General features: G+C 49.0%; 9 protein-coding genes across 9 annotated transcripts; 4 read left to right on the forward strand and 5 right to left on the reverse strand.

Annotated features, from left to right (window-relative positions):
• Positions 1 to 594: 594 nt before the first annotated feature.
• GIQ15_00909 (peptidyl-prolyl cis-trans isomerase ppi1) lies at positions 595 to 1225 on the reverse strand (the record flags this gene model as incomplete). The annotated part of the gene is made up of 3 exons (XM_033548326.1): positions 595 to 1005; positions 1092 to 1133; positions 1193 to 1225. 3 exons carry the CDS (start codon positions 1223 to 1225, stop codon positions 595 to 597), a joined length of 486 nt encoding a protein of 161 aa, XP_033409277.1.
• Positions 1226 to 1742: 517 nt separating this feature from the next.
• On the forward strand, positions 1743 to 3554 carry GIQ15_00910 (minor histocompatibility antigen H13; the record flags this gene model as incomplete). The annotated part of the gene is made up of 1 exon (XM_033548327.1): positions 1743 to 3554. One exon carries the CDS (start codon positions 1743 to 1745, stop codon positions 3552 to 3554), a length of 1812 nt encoding a protein of 603 aa, XP_033409278.1.
• Positions 3555 to 3751: 197 nt separating this feature from the next.
• Positions 3752 to 4996, reverse strand: GIQ15_00911 (3' exoribonuclease family protein; the record flags this gene model as incomplete). Its single annotated transcript, XM_033548328.1, has 1 exon — positions 3752 to 4996. The coding sequence occupies one exon, from the start codon at positions 4994 to 4996 to the stop codon at positions 3752 to 3754; it is 1245 nt and encodes a 414-aa protein (XP_033409279.1).
• Positions 4997 to 7109: 2113 nt separating this feature from the next.
• GIQ15_00912 (uncharacterized protein) lies at positions 7110 to 9398 on the forward strand (the record flags this gene model as incomplete). Its single annotated transcript, XM_033548329.1, has 1 exon — positions 7110 to 9398. One exon carries the CDS (start codon positions 7110 to 7112, stop codon positions 9396 to 9398), a length of 2289 nt encoding a protein of 762 aa, XP_033409280.1.
• Positions 9399 to 9822: 424 nt separating this feature from the next.
• Positions 9823 to 10917, reverse strand: GIQ15_00913 (uncharacterized protein; the record flags this gene model as incomplete). The annotated part of the gene is made up of 1 exon (XM_033548330.1): positions 9823 to 10917. One exon carries the CDS (start codon positions 10915 to 10917, stop codon positions 9823 to 9825), a length of 1095 nt encoding a protein of 364 aa, XP_033409281.1.
• Positions 10918 to 11927: 1010 nt separating this feature from the next.
• Positions 11928 to 13043, forward strand: GIQ15_00914 (PTAC beta; the record flags this gene model as incomplete). Its single annotated transcript, XM_033548331.1, has 2 exons — positions 11928 to 12026; positions 12108 to 13043. The coding sequence occupies 2 exons, from the start codon at positions 11928 to 11930 to the stop codon at positions 13041 to 13043; spliced, it is 1035 nt and encodes a 344-aa protein (XP_033409282.1).
• Positions 13044 to 16220: 3177 nt separating this feature from the next.
• GIQ15_00915 (MADS box transcription factor Mcm1) lies at positions 16221 to 16967 on the reverse strand (the record flags this gene model as incomplete). Its single annotated transcript, XM_033548332.1, has 3 exons — positions 16221 to 16469; positions 16537 to 16671; positions 16722 to 16967. The coding sequence occupies 3 exons, from the start codon at positions 16965 to 16967 to the stop codon at positions 16221 to 16223; spliced, it is 630 nt and encodes a 209-aa protein (XP_033409283.1).
• A 1393-nt stretch (positions 16968 to 18360) lies between these two features.
• On the forward strand, positions 18361 to 19621 carry GIQ15_00916 (C6 zinc finger domain-containing protein; the record flags this gene model as incomplete). The annotated part of the gene is made up of 2 exons (XM_033548333.1): positions 18361 to 18366; positions 18413 to 19621. The coding sequence occupies 2 exons, from the start codon at positions 18361 to 18363 to the stop codon at positions 19619 to 19621; spliced, it is 1215 nt and encodes a 404-aa protein (XP_033409284.1).
• A 249-nt stretch (positions 19622 to 19870) lies between these two features.
• Positions 19871 to 21100, reverse strand: GIQ15_00917 (carboxy-cis,cis-muconate cyclase; the record flags this gene model as incomplete). Its single annotated transcript, XM_033548334.1, has 2 exons — positions 19871 to 20675; positions 20733 to 21100. The coding sequence occupies 2 exons, from the start codon at positions 21098 to 21100 to the stop codon at positions 19871 to 19873; spliced, it is 1173 nt and encodes a 390-aa protein (XP_033409285.1).
• Between the last annotated feature and the right edge of the window lie 545 nt (positions 21101 to 21645).

Here is a 21645-nt window from a genome sequence, read left to right on the forward strand (position 1 = left end):
AACTAGGTGCAGTCACGTGGTATCTATTCTTGGCACAAAGTGCGGACAAAATGCGAAAATCAAACTCGAAAATACTTCTTCTTCTCTTCTCCATGCCACTCTGCGTGTAATGCGTTGACATACTGCTACTATCTTGTTAGTTCTATGTCGGTAGACGGCCCTTCATTGGTGCTGTCATTTAAGAGTGGTAGATTCACTATTTCACCCTGTATCTGCCGCTCAGGATAATTACTGTGAGAGATGCGGTTCGTTTTGTGGTGATACATTTATTGTGTGCGTCATGGAGAGTTCTCAGGCTTTCTAAGTATGTAAATAGCTCTAGGTGCCTCATTGGTCGTCGTATCAAAGTCTGAGACCTGGTCGGCGTCTCTTCAACACCGAGCAGAGGCTTTCAGCGACCAATGGCCGAAGCTGGGTGCTTTTGGAAAATCGTCCCTATGTGGTCACTCCTTGGAGAGTAGGGCATCTGGTAAGCCTGGTAAAGATGGCTTGTAGTAAGATCTCCGTGGCATGGCCGGTGATGGTGTACCATAACCGGCACCTTCGTCGTGAAGCACAGCCAACGCATAAATCATAACCCATAGAGTGTTGCGCTCACTCTTCCTCCGCTTCGACTACACGAGCCTTCAGTATCTTAACCTGGTCCACAGGCCTATCCTCAGCTCCAGTCTTCACCAAACCCATCCTTTGAACGACTCTCATCCCGGTCTTAACCCGTCCGAAAATTGTATGCTTGCCATCCAACCAAGGCGTTGGCGCGAGTGTGATAAAGAACTGGCTGCCATTAGTATTAGGCCCGCTGTTTGCCATACTCAGTATTCCCGCTCCAGTGTGTTTAAGGGACGTGCTTATTTCGTCTTCGAATTTTTCGCCGTAAATCGAGCTTCCCCCTCGGCCTGTTCCAGTTGGGTCGCCAGTTTGGACCATGAAATTAGGGATTATGCGATGGAATATGACGTTATTATAGTAGCCTCGCTGCGCCAATGTCGAGAAGTTTTTGCAGGCCTATACAGTTGGTTAGCAAGGCTACTGGTATGGCCTCGAGTAGATAACGGAGAGGAGAATGGACGACAAAATGGTTGATTGCTTACCTTGGGCGCATGATCTGTGTAAAGCTCAACCGTTACAGAACCCTGAAATAAAGTCACAGACGTCAGCAATAGACTAGCAGTTGGGGATGGTGACAAAATACCATGGTTGTATCAAGAACGACCTCAGTCGCCATGGTTAGAGGTTGATATAAAAATATAAAATGTAAGGGTGAGCAGCTTCAACAGGTGGTTGCAAATTGGGTTCCCTGGTAATACTGTGGGTTTAATTAAATCTGTAGCCAATATAAACGCGATGCTGGACTGGCTAGTGGTCGTTTGGGTGCGGAGGATGTGATAGACTTGGAGATATTTATTTGTCGTTGGAAGTGCTGACGCAAAGTCGATGACGGATTTTGAAGCCACCTCTCAACTCTAAAACGATTGAATATTTAAAGCAACGACTAACCCAACTATCTACTGGAAAAGAATCTACCAAACACTCTCTTCTTTGCGTACGGAATCTTAGTACCCTGTGACTATTCTCCTTTGCATTCCATCTCTCGGTTACAGCTTCTCAGGGCTTCTTTATACCTACTCTTTCGATATATCCTAACGTCTAGACTTTTCGGTCAACCAAGGGGAGCTCGCTTTCTATGCGATATTCGACGGTAGAGAAGAATTATGCATTCTCTACCTAGCCTAGCAGAGGCTATGGACTTTGTTACTGCAGAGTTTGCCATTCTAAAACCACTTATTCCCACTTATACCCATCTTATCCTTTCTACCCTGTTCGCGCTTTATATTGGCTGTCACGCATCGCTATCAAGACCGTCGTCCGCTAGGAAAGAAATTAAAGAACAAGATGAGGAAGACGAGTTTGATGAAGTTGTCGTCCAAAAGATGGGAGGTTTAGAACCATCAGATGCTATCATGTTCCCCGTCTTGTCCGGCATCACTCTCTCCGGTCTCTATCTTTTGATAAAAAACTTCGACGCCAAATACCTGAACAAGCTGCTGAACTGGTACTTTTCCCACGCCAGCTTCATATTTGCTATATCATTTATCCGGGATGCTATTACGATATTCAGATCCTTCGTCTTCCCCACCTGCTACTTTCATGGAGGTGCCTTGTGGAAAGCCAACCAGGAAAAGCGCATTTTCGAAGCAGTATCTCCGGGAACATCATCGACAGATGCTCGCCTGTCGCCTTTGCCGGGCATCTTAGGGACTATATCTCTTCCACAATCTGCTCGGGGCCATTTATGGCATTTGCGAGGAGTGTCCTATCAGAAAGTGAACTTCCAGGCCTATGTCCGTTCGCTTATGGATCTCAAAGTCCGATTTAACGTCATTGATATACTAGGAATAATATTATCAGCAGCTGTTGTCCTTTTCTCAGTTTTTGGTTCTCGGCCCTGGTGGATCACAAATTTCCTGGGATTCTGCTTTTCTTACGGCGCACTTCAATTCATGTCACCCCAGACATTCTGGACTGGGACCCTGATACTAAGCTCTCTGTTCTTCTACGACATTTACTTTGTGTTTTACACACCCATGATGGTGACTGTTGCCACAAAACTTGATATCCCAATTAAACTCATATTTCCACGACCCCCTCCCCCTGGACTTCCTCCAGCCAGTGATGCAGGAGCAATGCTGGGCCTCGGCGACATTGTGGTGCCAGGGTTGATAATTGGGCTTGCCCTTCGATTTGACCTTTACCTCTACTACCTGCGGAATCAAAAACAACAGATACAATCAGATTCAAGCGAGGACAATCGAATCCAATATAGAAATGCTGCCGGCGGATGGGGTGAAAGGATCTGGGGCTATGGGTTTAAATCATCAAATGTCCCCGACGAGGAGAAGCAGTATTACAATGCGAAGACATTTTCAAAAACTTATTTTACAGCTGGTGTGGTTGGGTATGTTATCGGTATGGTTGCAACCCTCTTGTCGATGCAGCTATCGAATCACCCACAACCTGCACTACTATTCCTTGTTCCAGGAGTACTTATTGCGCTCTGGGGAACGGCATTCGTGAAGGGTGACGTTCATACCATGTGGAATTTCTCCGACGAGGTCGAAGACGAAGACGAGGATGATACCGAAGACGAATCGGCTGAAAGCAGCCTATCCGAGCCAGGGTTCCTAGGCAAGGTGATAGGACCGGAATGGGCGATTTGGATTATGGGTAAACTCGGCAACAAGTCACCGACATCTAAGAATGGAAAACCTGGTAGTGAGGGGTCTGACGTAAAGAGCGTGGAGAGCGATAAACCCGGAGATAAGGATGATGGCAGCAAGAAGAAATCCCCCAAAGAGAAGAAACCTCACCCTCGATCCGAGCTTATTTCGATATCAATTTCATTGCCCACAGAGCCAGACGGAACAGGCCAGGTGGAAGAAGAAGACCAGCCCGCTTCAGAGCCTTCATCATCCGCGAGTCCCTCTCCCGTTCTTGTTGCTAAGGATGAAGGCCCGCCGTTGAAGAAGAGACGCGGATATAGACCGGCTAACTAAACAATGGTGGCCATTTATTGTTGGTTTTTTCTTTCAAGTTTTCGGCGTTCTGAGAGGATAAGCATTTACGTTAACGTCGGAGTGGTTGATGTCTTGTTCAAGATCATTCTTAAGGATGGAAATTTCACGGCATAAATGGTCTTCATGTTCTTGAGAGGAAATATCCATGCCTCGAGTTATTCTTAGATTATTTGGCGTTAGTCTTTTAGTAGTATCTTCCATTCCTTCCACCTGGCCGTGGCCAAATTGACAATATCCTTCATCTCGTCCTTGCCCACGTAAAAGCCGCCATTCTTCTCTAATCTTAGGATTTTGACATTCGAGCTTGCATCCAACACAACGCATACACGTTCTGGGCAAAGAGACTCTTCAAAGGCGTCAGGATCCGCTAAAATCCATTTATCATAAGTTTCGTCTGCGTCATTACTACCGGAGGCACCTAGTTTCTTCCCTCTCCCCTTTTGTTGCTCAAATGGGAGAAAAACCCGCCTCCAATCACCCATTCCATGGGCCTCAAAAACGCAAAAGGAGCTTGAAATGGGCATTCCGCGCAATCGTAAGCTACTAGCGTCGGAGATACTGTCTGAACATAATACTCTTTCGGTCTCCATGTCCCACCACGCTTTGGGTAGCTTAGTGTTTCGAAGCGCTGCCACTACTGCTGCCCAGGCTACATCAAATGGATTGCCGGCAAGGGATACCATCAGGATATCGATATACAGAGTCCAGAAAGCCTTAATTTCTGGCTCCTGTGCCACAGTCGGTTCGGGGGCATTCTCTCCATCACCCATCTCAACATCTTCGCCCCCGCTTGTAGAGAAGGAGTTTTTGGCCTGAGTTGGCGTGTACCATATTCGCAGGTCGTCGGCGCGCACCAACTTCGTGCTGTGTAGGATAGACAGAAGCTGATGTGATAGGGATTGCGCAAGGGCCGTAGGCGGTGCGCTGGCAGATATACTTGGCGAACAACCAGTGCTCAACGACAGGTTTAGAACGAGTAAATTGAGCGATTGTATATCCGAGTCGTCATCTTCACTACTGATCTCCTGGCCGGATTCAGATAGAGTATTTGTATTATCTGTCTTTCTCCGTTTTGTGCTTCGCGAAGACGAAGCTGATGTGACGTTCCAGGACGCGATATCATCGGTATAGAGGATCTCCGCGCGAACACCACAAACGGCAGCAGTGTCACCTATACGGACAACAGCGCTGCCATTGGTATGTGTAAGTGAGCCGGTGCTCACGGAAGCCGGGCGAAACTGTGCGTCAGTCCTGCCATTTATACGTATTGATGGCCGCGAGCTTGAGGGGGAGGGTTGGAGATGTGCGAGGGCGAATGTGTGCGGTTGGAGCTGTGCCAGGTGTGCCGGAGAGATAGAAAAGGACGGAGTAGCATGCGGCGGCCCGGCTGGTGCCTCTACGGCCATGTTAGTCGCAGCCATCTTCCCGTACTTGCGATTGATCCGAATTTATATCACATCAAACACTTCTCTCTCTTCATCTTTTCTCACTATAAAAAGTTTGTTTTAGGATTTACATCGGCAGAATCGATAAACAAAGGCGGCGATAATTCTTGGCAGCTACTTTTACTCATGGTCACATGATCATCTCCCTTTTGGGCAATAAAAAAAAGGCAAAGACGACTTCAAATATAAAATATCTAAACAACAAACTACCATCGATATCAAGGGAGCAGCAATCACGGCACAGGTTCCAGTGAAATGTCTCCGATTCCACGACGAGGGCCTGTGGCCGGTGCAAATGCTCGCCCGACACCGCCGAACTACTTACACACAGATGCTGGTCTTCACCACGGGATGTGCGCAATAGCGGAGGGGCTAATGCATGAGACTTCACAGCCCGTCACTCGCTTTCCCGCCGTTCGCCCTACTGATTGGACAGAGAGTGCTCTACTGATCAACAGCAGGCGGTTGCACAATGCGATAAAGCTCAAGGCCTCGTTTTTACCCGGCCAATGAACGCCCTAGATATCGTGTTGGCGACGAGGAGTCGAGCGCTCCGAGGAACGGCGGCCTTTGCGGTGCCTCCTGTCCTGAGCGTCTTCGGTTGCTGCAGTCCAGTTGCATGCGTGCAGATGTGTGGAGCATGCAGCTCTCTCCGCTGGCTTCCCGACTAGCCAACTCTCTACTTACCCTCTTTAGACTACGGATACGCTCAACCACTGCAACTGGAGGTATATATGTTGAAGAAACATTTACCAAACCCCGCCTCTATATCTCGGCTGGCGCACGGTGCGTCATCATATGACGCTTCTAATAATCGGCCCAAGAGAGCGGACCTGGTATGCTCGTGTGTTGCACGGCGGCTACATTTGTATGGTAGCATCTCAGCGGTGTGTCTCTTTTCACTGCAAGAAGAACCCGATTATCCGGTGCGGGAGTCCTTCATTCCCCTGAACCCTGACTCCGTATTTGAGTTCTGGCGTATAAGGAGGGGCAACCGCCTGCGGCCAATCGATATTCGGCGCCACCAAGGCCGCTCAACCCTGATCAACCCTGATCCGTGACCCTTAACCGATCATGACGCGAGCATCCCATTCGCCAGGCCGGTCCGGGTCGCTCGTGCTCTGTAGGAATGCTTGCCTTCTCTTCACATCTAATAGGCTCCACAATGTCAATGGTGATGAGAGGGATATTTTGCTTGAACTGCCTGAAAGCAGGTATCTGTCATATCATTACCGTATATATACCCCTGGCTTCCTCGCAACCATGCAAAAGCTTGATCATGCTTGCTTTTAAACCCCAGGCGCGACAGAATGACTAGGTTGATTTCTAAACGATCGGCCGACGCAATCCATCCATCCAGAGCCATATGTGACGCCTCGATTGCCCTTTTTCGTACGGAGAGATCATTTTAATGTTGAACCTCTTAGTACAAATTCCGTATAAAGGCCTTGCATTGGTTTATTGTGACATCACACCATCGGGCGACAGAGTTGCCAGAGTATAAATTGCTTTTCTCCATCTGCATTGACTTCCGCTGAACGTGGAAGGCTAGATACCCTCAGTCGGAGCTGTTTACTTATTTATCTCCACCATCCCTGCCCTCCTTTCTCATATCCATGCTTCTGCGCTGTCGATCGATGCAATCTGTGAATCTGGCCTCGCATGTCACATATAATGTTCAGCTTTCCCTTCGGTTAGCCGCTGAACCTACTTCGCCAGACTATATCTACCACAAAGCTTTCACTTTCTTTGACATAAAACGTTGGAGCAACTTAGTTTGCAGGTGACTGTGCAATCTTTGGCGCAGCATTACACACACACACTTTCTCTCGTTTAAATATCAATACTTTCACTCTTGCTTTTGGTTTGCGGCTCGGATCTGCGCGGAAGCTGGAATTACGAAAACGCAATACAAGATACAAGACCGATATCTTGAGAATATCTTCGTCTGAAGGGCAATGGATTCGTAACTGGCCTTCCCACCACAGGCTTGGTACACCCCTCGACAGAATCCTGCCGACCGAGGACTTCACTTCTGGCAACCGTTTCGACACCTAGAAACTTTGTCTATCCATAATCCCGGGGCAGGATGGCTCCCGGAAGCTTGGGGTCCATAATAGCCTCAGCGCTGACTTCGGAATCCTACATTCATTCACTTGCCAAACGAATCAATATCCCCATTAATAGCGCTACCACAGAGGAGCAACTCGCAACATCACAACAAGATCCGTTCTCGCAGGCCTCTAAGTATGCATTGGGCTGGGTTTACTTCTCGGTCGTTTTATTCGTCCTGACATTTTTCCTCCGGTTATATCAAATATGGGGCGATAAGATTAGAGCCGCATTGCGCAAGGAAGAGCTATTTAGCCCTGGTCAAACGCTTTCGCCGCAATCAGATTATGAACTTGTTACACCAAGTCCGGCAAATTCTCATCAAGCCTTTTTCCCTGCTACGGGCCCGCTCGTTCAGCCGCCAAAGCGAGACTCAGCTCTTTCCTCTATAGGCTGGGTAAATAACGGCATTGCTTTTGCCAGATGGATATTTTATCGCCCTTTGCCAGTCATAAAACTTGGCAAGTTAGAGATTGTCCCTCCATCTTTGGCAGCTGCTGTCCTCGTACTGCTTGCCTTCACCTTTGTGACACTCTACTGCTTCCTCCCTCAACCTTTGTATTACCCTCATATCACTGATGGCTCTCCGCCCCTCGCGATTAGAGCTGGCATGCTTGCTGTTGCGACCCTTCCGTGGATCATTGCCCTGAGCACAAAGCCCAATCTCATCAGCATGTTCACCGGCATTGGCCACGAGCGTTTAAACGTCCTTCACCGGTGGACTGGCTATCTCTGCCTCTTCTTAGCTCTGGTCCACATGGTTCCGTTTTATATTACTCCAGTGTGGGAGGATGGAGCTCTTCCCCTATTCACATTATTCATTGGAGGTAACTACTACATATATGGATCGGGACTGGCTGCGCTCGCACCACTCGTCGTCCTTTGTGTTCACTCTCTACCGGTCTTGCGCAACCGAATGTACGAGTTATTCGTCACCTTACACATCCCAATCTCCATGATTTTCCTCGCAATGATGTTTTGGCACTGCAACAACTTCCTCACCTCCTGGCATTACTTGATTTCAACTCTCGCACTCTGGGGGGTTTCATACCTTGCTAGGCTTTTCTACCTAAACTGGATGAACCCGTTTCGACTTTCCTTTCTGATCGGAGAAGAATCAGCGGTCACCATTCTCCCTGAAAATGCGGTCAAGGTGACGATACCCACCCAGATGAAATGGAGACCTGGCCAATATGTGTACCTTCGTATGCCAGGGATATCTGTGCTTGAGAATCACCCTTTCACCATTGCCTCTCTATGCAGTGATGACTTTCCATCCAGCTACGGTTCAAAGTACCGGGATATGACCCTTGTATTTCGGCCCTTTGGCGGATTTACTAGGAGGGTGCTCGAGGCCGCTTTAGAGAAAGGCCCATACAAGACCTATAGAGCATTTATAGATGGACCCTATGGTGGTGTCCGCAGAGAGCTGTCTTCCTTCGACGACGTCATATTTTTTGCTGGCGGAAGTGGGATAACCGCCATTGCAAGCCAGCTGCTCGATCTAATCAAGAGGATGCGTGATGGAAAAGCGCGGACTAGGACCGTAAAGGTGATCTGGGCCCTCAAACGACCGGACACCATGGAGTGGTTCAAGGAAGAATTGCGGATCTGTCGAGAATGCGCACCACCTAATTCTATGATCTGTAATTTCTATTTAACTGGTGCAAAACGACACGACAGAAATTCCGAAGTGCCTTCCCAATCGCGGCCCCATAGCGGTATCTTCCACGACAAACTCAACGACGTCTTTCAGGGGGTTGCTAGCAAGAGAAACTCGGCATTTATTCGAGAAGAAGCTGCTGGAGATGAGGCCAAGGAGCGAGAGCTGCGACGGGAGAACGAGGATAGCATATCCGCACTACCAAATGCGCATATGGCCGTCCGTCCGCGTATACAAACCGGACATCTTAACCCATATTTCCCCGAGAATCCAAACAGCTACGAGTCGTCCCCTGAGTATAACGATAATCTCAACTTTGGCTTCCCCACTACTCCGACGATGCTGCAAAAGAATCTCATGCGGTTTGCCTTTTTCCCCCGGCAGAAGAGGGATGGCTGGAAAACGGAATATGGCCGCCCTGATATACCCTTTATGTTGAAGCAGTTTTCCAAGGAGTTTGGTCGGCGTACCTGTGTCTTCGTGTGCGGGCCACCGAGCATGCGGGTTGACGTCGCAAATTCAGTCGCGAAACTGCAGACCATCATTATGAATGACCCAAATAAAGACGAGTTGTTCTTGCATACTGAAAACTATGCAATCTAACACTCATCACGTCACTCCCTTATTTATATATATATAACCCTTTATCCCTTTGGATTTCATCTTAATTTTTTTTTTTAAATACCCTCTCTTACGAGAATTTTTGATACCACTTTTCGCGATGTATATAATTCTGAACGACTATCTATTATTGGACAATTTAACAAAATGACTTATATGCTTCGATTTTGGAATATATAACACATTCCATATATTATCGCTCTTCTATATATTCTACCATAAGCCTGAGGTGTATAATTCATGTGGGTATGGCCGTTAAAGAGAACGTGGGGTACGAACAACAAAGGGTATCATGATGGGCATATGATTTATATTAAGGGAAGTATCCAGTGATAAAAAGGGAAGAAAAAGAGAAGGAAAAAGAACATAGAAAGCAATTCATGTTAAATGGGAAGACTTGGAACCATTACTCTCTTCGCACTCTCTTGACACTCTCTCGTCCGGCCTCCAGCTCGTCGACGGAGCTGCGGCTGATCTGCTGATAATCATCTAGTTTCTCGCCGGTGTTTAAATCATGCACCTCCACCTTCTCCCAATCTTCATCGTCGTTTCCGGCGTTGACGTCGTCTTCTGCAACACTATCATCTTCGTCTTCCCAGCTCAAGTCGAGTCTCACTACTCTTGCGCCTCCCGGGGTCAAGCGACGGTAGTAACCCTCAAGAACACCGTCTTCGACGACGAAGCCACGAGCAACATACCAGGCCAAAGCTTCTTCGTTTGTTTCATGAACATGGGCGGTTACCGTACGAATATTGTAATGTTTGACCATGTTAGAAACACGGCGTGGCGTGTTCTTCGAAGAGTCGGGGTCATCAGAGTAGATGAGAGAGTTCAACAGCGATGCCGCAACACCGCTTCCCCGGTAGGGAGAGAGTAAATGCAAAGTTTGAATGTACAAGTTGACGACTGGCCTTAATGCTGTTGCCTTGGTGGTAGAGGAAGGGTGAGGGAGGGTAGCGGGCTCCAAACGGCAGCGTATCCCACCGATGACTTTATCTGTTCCGGGCAGCGAAGGAGGAGGTGAAGAAGGCAAGCTCTTAGCTGCTGAATACGCCGTCCCATAGACGTTTGTGAGCGGATGTTGGTGGTATAAGGCGACGCGCGAGACGGATGCGACGAAAGGGTCCGTTATAGTGGCGGTGTAGAAGGAGTTTTGGTATCGAACTGGGAGAAGCAGGCCAGTTATTCGCATCAGCGAAGGTACGTGAGCTGTCTTGACCTGGCTGACGGTGACATGAGGATGGGGAGTAGATGTAGATGCCGCAACATGGGCATAAGGGGTGAGATTCTGGAATGCGGGGTTGGATTTGGCTGCTGTCGAGCTTATCGGAGGAGGCGGGACGACGGCGTTCGGCTGCATAGGCGGGAGGGCGCTCTTGAAGGTCAACTTCAGGTTTGTTCGGTCTGCCGTATCGGTACTGTGCTGTCCGGATGCTGCTGGGTTCGTGGTGGGCAGAGGGGAGGGCCGCGATGACCTCGATGCGGAGAAGAGGCGCGACATGCTGGGCTATCGGAAACCAGCCAGCCAGAGCGCGAGGAAGCAGTAAACAGTAACCGGGGCAAGGAGCCGTTATATAGCTAGCATCGTCGTGTGGCCACGCTGGTCTTCTCTCCTGACGCCGTCAAGTCATCCTCCCTGCGCGCGTGGAACAAAACATCTGGAAGTTTTTGGGAAGATGGCCCAGATTGATAAGATAAGATTAAGCTGCCTTAGTTAAGCAAAAGCTGGGCAAAAAGGGAAGAAAACATAATTAACCGCAGGCGAACGCTGGACATTCTAGCCAAAGGCTTTGCTCAGCTCGGCCGCCTGTCTCCTGTTTCTCTCTTCAAGCTGTACGGACGGTGCTCAGAAGGAGACGCCGGGACTCTTGGTCAAGCAGTTAGGCCCAACCTCCAGGGCACCAAGTGCGTAACTCGCCGCTGCAAGCAGGCCTGTCTCCCCGGAAGGGACCGCCAGCCTCCCCCAAGACTCCCCTAAGACGCTCTACCTGAATTCTAACGCCTTGAAGCTGTTTTAGTAGAGATAGACCTTACCTCTCGACTCGATTCGTTGGCATCCGGAGTTGGATATACCATTAGTGCACGGCAGACTCCTACCCCAAGTTCCAACGCCCGCCCGGCCCGAATAACGCTCGCGCCGATTCAGCGGCTACCCAGGTTACGAGGGATATACTCTATCTATTTGGTATTGGCGCTGGATCTACTGTCCTTGGATAAAACACTTCATGGAAGCATGTCAGGCTGATGTCACATTTTGGCATTGGCGGACACCGAGGGAGTTCTCAATAAGCGGGTTAGTCCATCAATGAGCCCCGGTGCTATTGTGCTGTCAACCAAGGGGCACACTCCGAACTTTATACGCAGCAACACGACTTCAGTCTCTGCCCGTTTCTTCTCTCTTGTCGTCTACCTGTTTCCTCCTCTTTCGTCTCCCTCTCAGGTCTACGCTGCTTGTCTTGAAGAATCCCCCTTATCATACACTCACACCCTTTCCAAACGTCTTCTAACGCCATGTTTTTAGAAGGCGGAGCTCCAACTATGGCTGGTCCAGAAAAGGGTAAAGAAGCCGTAGAAAGTGGTTCTATGTCTTCTTCCGATATCGCCAAATTTGTAAGTGTTTTCTCAGAACCATCCTTGCTCCAGGGGCTTCGGAGAAAACACATAGGCGGGCAATTTTAACTCTTCTATCAGACTCGCCAGATACTGGATGATACCTTCTACAACATTATTCATGACATCGTGGCAAAAGTCCACAAGGAGGAGAAAGTCGCACGCCAGCAAACAGCTGTAGTCGTCGCAAGACAGCTTGCCGAAGAGTCGACCCAGGTCAAAGACTCGGGCGAAGAGCCCAACGGAACAGCTGATGCTGGCACGTCGGCTGCACATGAGAACGTCGTAAAGACCAGAGGCGTTCGACTGGAAACCGACAGTGCCATTTTCGACAGTGGGAAGGTTTACCTCAAGGGTAACCCCTTGGATAAAATTAAAGAGATAATATGTCCCAACTGTCGTCTCCCACGCCTATTATATCCAGCATTCGGAGAAGGATCAAGACCTGTGGATCCCAACAGAGAATACTGTCGCAAACAGCCCCCCGTTAACCTTCACGGCAGGGACGTCCACGGCCACCTGTTCGCCGTGGAGAAAATCACCAAGAAAAAGAAAACTCAGCCTACATCAGGCACACCCGGCTCCAGTCCGCCATCTATCCCCGAAACACCTGGCCCCAACCCCCTCCTACAACCGAAACAAGATAAAATCTATGTCCCTACAACCAAATGTCCGAACTGTCCACGCTACTTCCTTCTCACCAAAAGTGCTCAACATCTCGACAGATGCTTGGGCATATCCACGCGACAAAGCCGAATACGCACCCCGCTCACCAATAGTGAGGTCAGTACTCCTGGGCCATCACAGCCTGCAAACGCACGGAAACGAGTCCGTGAAGGCGAAGAAGAGAATGCCGGCCCAATTAAGAAAAAGAAGGAGTTCGGCATTCCAACAAAATTAAAGGGCCAAAAGCCTGCTGCGCCGAGTAAACTGAAGAACGGAACTACTGCAGATATGATCTCAGTAGAAGCCACGAAGCCGGCGGCCAACGGGAGAGCCGGGAAACAGAAAGCATGATCTATTCCATCACAAAATTTTACAAAACCATCACCTCCGACTCTCTCATCTGATCAATCTTCATTCTTCATTTTGCCTCCCATTCAGCGAACCATACACGCTTCAAAGGCAATAAACACTTAGACATCCAGCATGACACCGGAGTAATTGCAGTGACCTTCTGTATAACCCTCCAACAGCCTGATTCCATAACGGATTGCCAAAATTAAATCAGATGGTCTTTTACAAGCACTTCTTCGGGCCCGTCCCTTTCTTCTTCTTCTTCTTCTTTTTCTCTTTCCAAAACCCATTTTCACTATATCATTTTCCTTTTTTTAAAGCAGATTAATTCTCTCTAATGCCGGATGGAATGGCGGGTATTCAACTAGAAACGGGGGCGTTTCGGTCAGTGGCGCCAAAACACGGCTTTCTGCTATCTTTCCAGCTATCTCTTTTCGTCTTATTTGTTTTGTTGTTTGATTTTCATTAACCACTTTCTTCATGTTGCATTTGCATGGAATGGGATGTGTTTGTTCTTGCGTCTGCATTCTGCATTCTGCACCCCGCGCAATGTTGCAACTTCTGTTAGGGGATGTTGAGAGCTAGATCAATACTTTGTCTCGTTGTATATTAAGGCATCATTTGTCATTTGCATGGGTAATTCCGGCTCGTTTGCTTTACATCTAGTAGAAATCAATCATATGGCTGAAATGCAAATAAATCGTCATAATATCATAATGTACACAGGTCATAGTACAATTCCTCTAATAGGCTTCATGTCTGCCTCATGCCGAGTTCGTATTTTTCGTCTATCAAGCGGTATCTTGTCCTATCCTTTCGGTCCTTGAATAGCATAGCTACACATAAGAGGAAAATGCTATCGATTGCTAGGATAGAAACCATTCATCAGCATGTCGATTAAAGATGACCGGGTGCCAGACAAATAAACTTACCAACAATAGCAAAAGTAACGGTAGATATATTGCCAAAGAACATGTATGCATAGTCTGACATTGGGCCTATGCAGCCTGGCTTTTGCGCGGCAAGCAGGTCGGACGGACAAGTCGAGTCATAGTGATATATAGGGGACGTGCTATTCTCGAAACCACAGCAATTAAACTAAATTCAACCGAATTAGACTCATAATACCGACAAGCATCTAGTGAAAAGAATATCGACTTACCTTTTCCTGCAACAACCTTTGCATATTGTCCGATTCCATGGACCACATCGGTTGTAGTGTTGATCGAGTCATTAACGCTTGATACCAAACACTCAAACCAACGCTGAGAGTGAGTATTCCGGTGAAAACAAGTAGCCAGCCATGAAGCTGTAGCCATTTCCCCTTTCGAGGAAATATCACGACCGGTATCGAGCAGAGGAACGTTACGAAAACGCAGATCGCGTTGGCCAAGGCAGCTATATATGTCTTCAAGTTAATATCATACCAACCGATGTAGTCCATGAATAACGGGACATGGAAAAGGCTTGACCTACGTATTATCGGACAACGAGGTATGAGGAGCAACCGCATAACGTTCTCGATGTCCCTTTCATTGTTTAGACTTGCTTCACCCAGCCGCGATCCCAGGAGCAGGATAATGCCGCCTGCGAGGAAGAGGATGTCCGCAATAATATAGCCGGTCAACACCTTGTTGATATTAATCGCCATCTTCACTTCAGTTCCAGCCCAAAGGCGTCAACGTCGAACCTCGATTGGCAGGGCAAGTATATATCAGTGTAAACACCGGTGATCGCACATCCACGGTTCCTTGCAGGTTTCTTCGTCGGCTGCTAACGGCCGAGTCGATATATGTTATCACCTAGATGTCGATCTATGCATGAGCAAGCTGGTTCGGATATTACTTTGTAGAGTACAGGTGAAATATCCGTAGACAGGGTATAAGGAAGAAAACAGCAGACAGAGACAGAAATAGAGAGAGACGGCGAGGACATGGCGATAAATACCCCCATGTCGATGTCCATCTCTGTTGGTGATGCGCCGCCCCATTGGCAGGGATGGTGGCGGGTTGCAGCATCTCGGCGGCTAAATGTGATTTTGCCCTCAACCACTCATGTTGTAGAGTCGCACTCTGCAGTAAAGCGTGCATAGGACGTACTAGCGTTTATTGCTTGAGCTTTACTCCGTACATCCGAGGTTCATAGCTTGGAGGAGAGCTTGGAGGATAGCTTGGAGGTTGAAGTTGATCGCAGATTGTGGTGATGAAGTTGGATGAGCTATAAATAGCATTGGCTGGGCACTAATAAAAGAGAAGAATGAACAGAGAAGACGATAATATGTATGTATGTAAATGTATTAATTTACTCATCGCATAAGGCTTTAAATATCCATGCAACGATGATAAGTATATCAATATACGCAGGAACATAAAGCTACCTATGGTATGAATTATGACCAGCAAGGAAAGCAGAAGAATACAGATAACTCGCAGGTGTTTTTTAGACATGCTCTCATTCCCGTCCGCTCGCTCGCTTCTTTCCGATCGCTCGTAACATGGGTAAATAAATATAAAAGAGCAAACAGCATCGGCGGGTAGGGATAGCGGGTAAAAAAAAGAAGGGGGCAAGACAGGAGAGGGAGAGAAACAAAACAACACACACATTTATCATAATGAGATACAAAACACCATAACCCCCACCCTTTCCTGGGTTTCCGATATAAACCCCCACCCCCGTGTGTAATATGTTTGGTAGGGAAAATAAAAAACAAAAAGGCAGACGATAGACAGGGTAAACGCGGGTTTAAGTAGACATACGATCCCATGGGATCCACCGCTTAATGGTATCATATAACAGGAATCATTTGCACTGATGTCGACGGCGTGTTCCGGCAGTTCAACGTGGGAGAGAACCTGCTGCTCTGGGACGGGTCGACATGACTCAAGGCGTGATTCGGAAGGCTATAATCTAAAAACATGGTAAAAAGGGACAAAAGATGGTGAGTCGAGAGGGAGATCGAAGCCGATAGAATCCCATAATTCCGGCCTAGAATGCCGGCAGAGAAATAGCATAGGCAAAAGCATTCGAGTGAGATTTTGTGTTTTTAGTATTCTGCGTGCACAAACGGTTAGTGCCAATTGAGAGAGGGAGTAAAAGTAAATGTTAAGATAGGAACGTTCTCGCTGGGAGTTACACGAAGGGTATCATGGAACTAGGGGCTATGCGTATACGCGAGTACTAACCTCCGGCCTGTGCCTGCTGCTGCTGTTGCTGCTGTTGGAGATTCTGGTAGTACGCGATCTGATGCTGCTGCTCGTTGGTCATGCCAGCTATGTTGTACCCCGGGTGGATGGGGCGTGTGGGTATGGCGGTCTGCTGCTGGGCGGCGACGGTGGCCTGGGTGACCTCGTCGGGCGAGTCTGCGGGCACTTCTGGGGCCTCGACGCCGTTTTCCGTGCCCGTGGGCTCCTGTGCGTTCAGACAGCGCTGCTACGGTCAGTATATGCGAGCATTGACGTTGACAGAGACATTGACGTGTATATACGGGGCATACCTGGATGAGGTTCTTGCCTTCGGACTGGGTGACGAGCGGCTGTAGCTTCGGGGTGGTGAAGGTGTAGACGAGGCCCGTCTCGGACACGACGAGCAGCAGCACCTGCGTGCCGGTGAGGACGGACAGCTCGTAGGCCTGGAGAGTCGTTAGCTGGTTACTGTAGATATACTGTATAAGTGAGCTACCTTCTTCATGATGCCAGCCTTTCGCTTGGAGAAGGTGATGTGGCGCCGGGACTTGTCCTGGATGAACTTGATCTCGATCTTGCGGCGCTCACGGCCGGGCTTATCGTCGTCGTCGTCGTCGTCGTCAGCCGCAGGGCGCGGCCGCTTGCGCGAGTCCATGGCCGCAGAGCCATTGCCGGTCGGCGGGACGAGGTCGTCCTGGGACGGCGACGGGTTCTCCTGGGGCACGGCAGCGACGTCGGCCATGGCTGGTTGCAGAGACAAACGAGGGCGAGGCGAAGGTGGTCGCGAGGTTGGCACTGGAGAGCGTCGAGTGGACGTAGAGTGGCCGAAAGAGGAATGATGTTTGGCGTGGTCGAAGGCCGGCCGAATCGAGTAACGCGCTGGGGAGGCAGAGTGACAGGTTTGGGTAAGGTCGCGGGATGGATGAGAAACTCGGGGAGGGCGAGCGATCTGGTAGAAATAGGAAAAGCCGCGTCGCTGAAAGGGGGAAAAGGCGGGTCGCCTGCCTAGTCTGTCCCGGATCATCTCGGGCCGGTATCTTCTTACCTTACATACATACATACCTTACCTTACATACCTTACCCCGTATACTTAGTAAGGTTACGACTACGAGAGAGATACGATGAGAGAGACGATAGTGAGAGTAGTGAGAAGATAGTGAGAGAGGAGAGAGGAGAGAGACACGATGGTAGTGAGGGAGGATGAAGGAGAGAGACACGATGAAGAGAGGATGAAGGAGGAGAGATGTTTCACCAGCTGCGCCTCTGGACCTCAAACACGCCACAGCCTTCTGGAAGCGATGGACACGGGAACTGGCCTGGACGAGACATCACACTGGACTAGACTACGCTCTGGACTATGGACTACGACTATGGACGACTAGACTGGACTCTGGACTATGCTAGACTACGAGGCATCCTACTATGCTAGGCTACTAGACAAGGATCGAGCCTTCTTCAGGTTGATTCTTCAGCTCAGTCTTCATCTTAGGTAAGCAGAACATATACGGAGAAATATATATCCGACCGGCGCTACTTGCCACTTACGACAGCTCACCTTCCAACATATTCGACAGTGACTTGTATATTCACTTGGATATGCATTAGATATCATTATGAGTCAGGAGGTAGTCTAGTCTATGACTCTCGCATAGCAGTGATCCTGCTACTCTATATCATTTTGACCTGCGCAGGAATATTCGGCTTGGCAGTAGAAGACTCGTCTATATCGTGATAACAGCCACGTCATACTAGATAGGATGGAGATGCAACGAAGTAATATTGATATCATGTCTCTAGATCTATCTCCCCGTACAAACACGTAAATAATAGCCACGTAGAGCTGGAGAAGCGATGAATACGAGGATTACGTGAGCATTCCTTCGCCAGCACGAGTCATGTATATGTCTGCACCGTAGACAAGAGATATAAAAGACAACGGGCTGGTGAGGTCTGTATAATGTACCAGCCTTGACTGTCTTGATGATGAAGATATAATGGGGCCTCGTCGCTCTCATACCAAATCTCGCAGCGGCTGTCGACAGTGCAAATCTCGCCGTATAAAAGTACATCCTGTTCATTAAATATTCCACCCACCATACCTCTACCGTAGAAACCATGCTGATCTGAGGAGGGATATGCTAGTGTGATGAAACACCTCCGCAATGCTCCAATTGTGCCCGACGACAGATCGACTGCGATCTTGCAACCCTAACGCCGCCAGCGTCCGTCAGCAGCTCCGTCTCCCGGCCTGCTTCCAACAATCGTAGCTTCAGCCATGGTGATACAGCTCCAATCACGCCCGCAGCGTCGACGGCATCTGTGCTGACTCCCCTGGAGCCGGCCCCTACTCCTGCCCCGGCGTCAACATCGACGTCGACGTCAACGCTGAACGGCACAGCCGTGGCCCCCAACAGCCCCTTCGCGGCGGCAAACATCCCCGACCTCGAGCTCCTACACCACTACACGACTTTCACGTATAAAACTCTCCCGTCCGGCGCAGCAGGGGCACACCATGAACTCTGGCAGATCCAGGTCGTTAGGCTAGGATTTGAGCATGAATTTCTACTTCGAGGCATCCTGGCCGTCTCAGCCTTGCATCTTGCCTGTCTCAACCCCAGCCGACAAGAGGAATTGGCTCTCCGCGCCTCATCCCACCAGAGCATCGCAGTGCAATTCTTCCATGAGGCGCTAAATCGCGTCGACCCGCATAACTGCGTTGCTATCTTTGCCTTCTCATGCATTGTCGTTGCGCTGACCTTTGCTACCCCTCGACCTACCCTGGGAGTAGGTATAGATGCAGACACGCGTATACAAAAGGAGATATTCGACTGGTTCCATATGGTTCGTGGCTGCAACTCTGTGGTTCAGACACAGTGGGAGCCATTATCTCAAAGCTTCCTTGCTCCGCTGCTGAAGAAAGGTATGATACATGAAACTGCCGCTGCTCACGACGTGTGCGATGCCGATAAAGTAGCAGAACTGTTCCAGCTATGTACTGGGTCATCCGGTGACCGTACAGAAGGGGGTACGCCGGATACCGCTGGCTCTGGTGGTGGTGGTGGCCGTGAAGCATCCACGGCATACACCTGGGCGATTCACGAGCTGGTCAACACATATACCCAGGTTTTTGTGCTGATGAAACGGGGACAGGACTTTGTGCCGGTCATCTTCGTGTGGCCTATAGCTATACCGCAACATTTTCTGGTTTTGTTGAGCGAGCAACGGCCAGAGGCGCTGGTGATTCTCGCCTATTATGCTGCATTGTTGCAGCGGGTGGATGATCAGTGGTATATGCATGGGTGGGCGAGATATCTTGTGAACTCGATTGATTCGACGCTGCCGGATGAGTGGGCGTCGTGGCTCAAGTGGCCCAAGGAGGTGACGGCGATATCATAAGTAGATCTACAATGTTCCGTGTTCTATATTACTACCTTGATGACCCCTTTTCTTATTCTATCTTCCACCTCTTCCCTAGGATTTTTATGACTCAATGAAGACCTCTACGATTACGAAGAACCTGCCTTGCTTTTGATGCGCAACGTAAATCATATTCCTCGTCTATAAAATATGCTAGCTAAATGTCAATTTTAAGCAGCCTTAATAGGGCCAGCCCTTGGAGCTGCAGGCATATCTCAACCACCGTAACTAGTCGGCAAGCTCACATTCGGCCTCGGAGTCTTCTTCTGCGCCATTGTTCCACCACTGTAGGCAAACAGGCTTCTGGATGTTCAGCGTCGACTTGGCCTCGGTGTTCACCTTTCCAGATTCAGGATCAAGGGTGAACACCTTGATGGTGCCCGAGTCTTGACCCTCGGTCACAAACCATTTCCCGCTAGGATGGATAGTCATGTGTCGGATATTTTCGACACCGCCGTTAAAGATCTCAAGCAGCTTCAGCTTGCCGGACTTCTCATCAATGGAGTATTGAGCAACAGAGCTAGCATCTGGAAAGACCTTGTCGAGCCTATTCGACACATACAGGTATTTGCCAGAAGGCGAGAGGATGATTTCACCAGCGGCTCCGGTCTTGCCTTCTGGAAGCGTCGAGATGGTTTGTACCTCGGTCAACTTGATGGTTTCATTCGTATATTCCATGGAGAATGCGGTAACGGTATTGGAAAGCTCGCCAACAACGTAGTAGAACTTCGGCTTGTCCGTGGCCGGGTAGAGGACACCATGTCGAGGTCCAGTGCCGGCTTTGATTTTGGCAGGAGGAGCAACGGTGAATTTCGGCCCCTTTTCGATCTTGAGGACGCGGATCAAGTCTGCGCCTAGATCGGGCATGAGGACATATTCGCCTTTTGGCTCGAAGAGTGCTTGGTGCGGATGAGGAGCGTCCTGACGATCAGGCACTGGTCCTGTCTTATCTAGTTTGAACATGAAATCTCCAAGCAGCTTGACTTCTCCAGTGTCTTTGTTTGCAGAGTATGCTGAAGCACCAGCAGCGCCGCTAGAAGATATCAGTATACAACATATATACATATATGATAGAAGGGGTTAAACATACTAGTTAGCAGTGATGATTATCGACTGGTCCGGACTGATGCTCAGGGAGACAGGGCTTGCCAGTCCCAGGGCAGAGCTCAGCTTCTTGAGCTTCCCATCCTGAGAAATAGAGTAACTCGTCAAAGCACCTCTTGAGCTATTCTGGGCCGACGTTTCCTCGATGGTATACAACAACTTCCCATCTTTAGAGATTTCTTGCCATGATGGAGCGTTAGAGCCAGAGTTGTTCCCCGCTACTTTCAGCTCGCCACTTTCCGTATCGAAGCTGAGACTTGTGATGGCGTTGGAATAGGTACCAACGAAGGCGACTTTTTGCGACACTACTCCGGTAGTCAACAAGCCTGCTTGAAGCAAAGATAGAAGTTTCATGGTGGATAGTATTTGATCAGGTTGATGTTCAGGAGAATGAAATACCTAGAAAACAGGTAAGAAGATGTGTTTTTTCTTTCGAAGCAGGAAAAGAAGAGGGCTGAGATGGGCGGCTATATAGAGGAGTGGATAGGGAGGAGGCTGAGCGAATTGATATCACTTACATACTAACTAACTACAGAATGTTCGGCGTATATCCTTCTCTTATACGAACTCGCCTGTACTTCACTGCATAAACACCAGTCGATCCGCCAAGTGGGTGGATGCTAGTTGTCACTGTTGTGCTCTGTGGTAGGGGGTAACGGCGGACAAAGAGCGCAGGTTTGTATAGAGCACGCAGATAGACAAATAGAACTTCGCCCTTTGGCGCGGGACAAGCCATGCAACAAGCCGTAGGGATGTTCAGCCGATGGATGGAATGTTGGCTGAGCAAGGTACACTAAGAAAGCTGGAAACTTCCTCAGCCAATTGATTGGATTCGGCGAATTGTTCCTCTTATGTGGAGTAGCAACTATGCATATATAGGAGTTTCAGCCGTGTTTCAT

This window comes from Arthroderma uncinatum (assembly GCF_011692745.1).
Source record: "Arthroderma uncinatum strain CBS 119779 chromosome Unknown scaffold1, whole genome shotgun sequence".
In the NCBI taxonomy this organism is placed as follows: domain Eukaryota; kingdom Fungi; phylum Ascomycota; class Eurotiomycetes; order Onygenales; family Arthrodermataceae; genus Arthroderma; species Arthroderma uncinatum.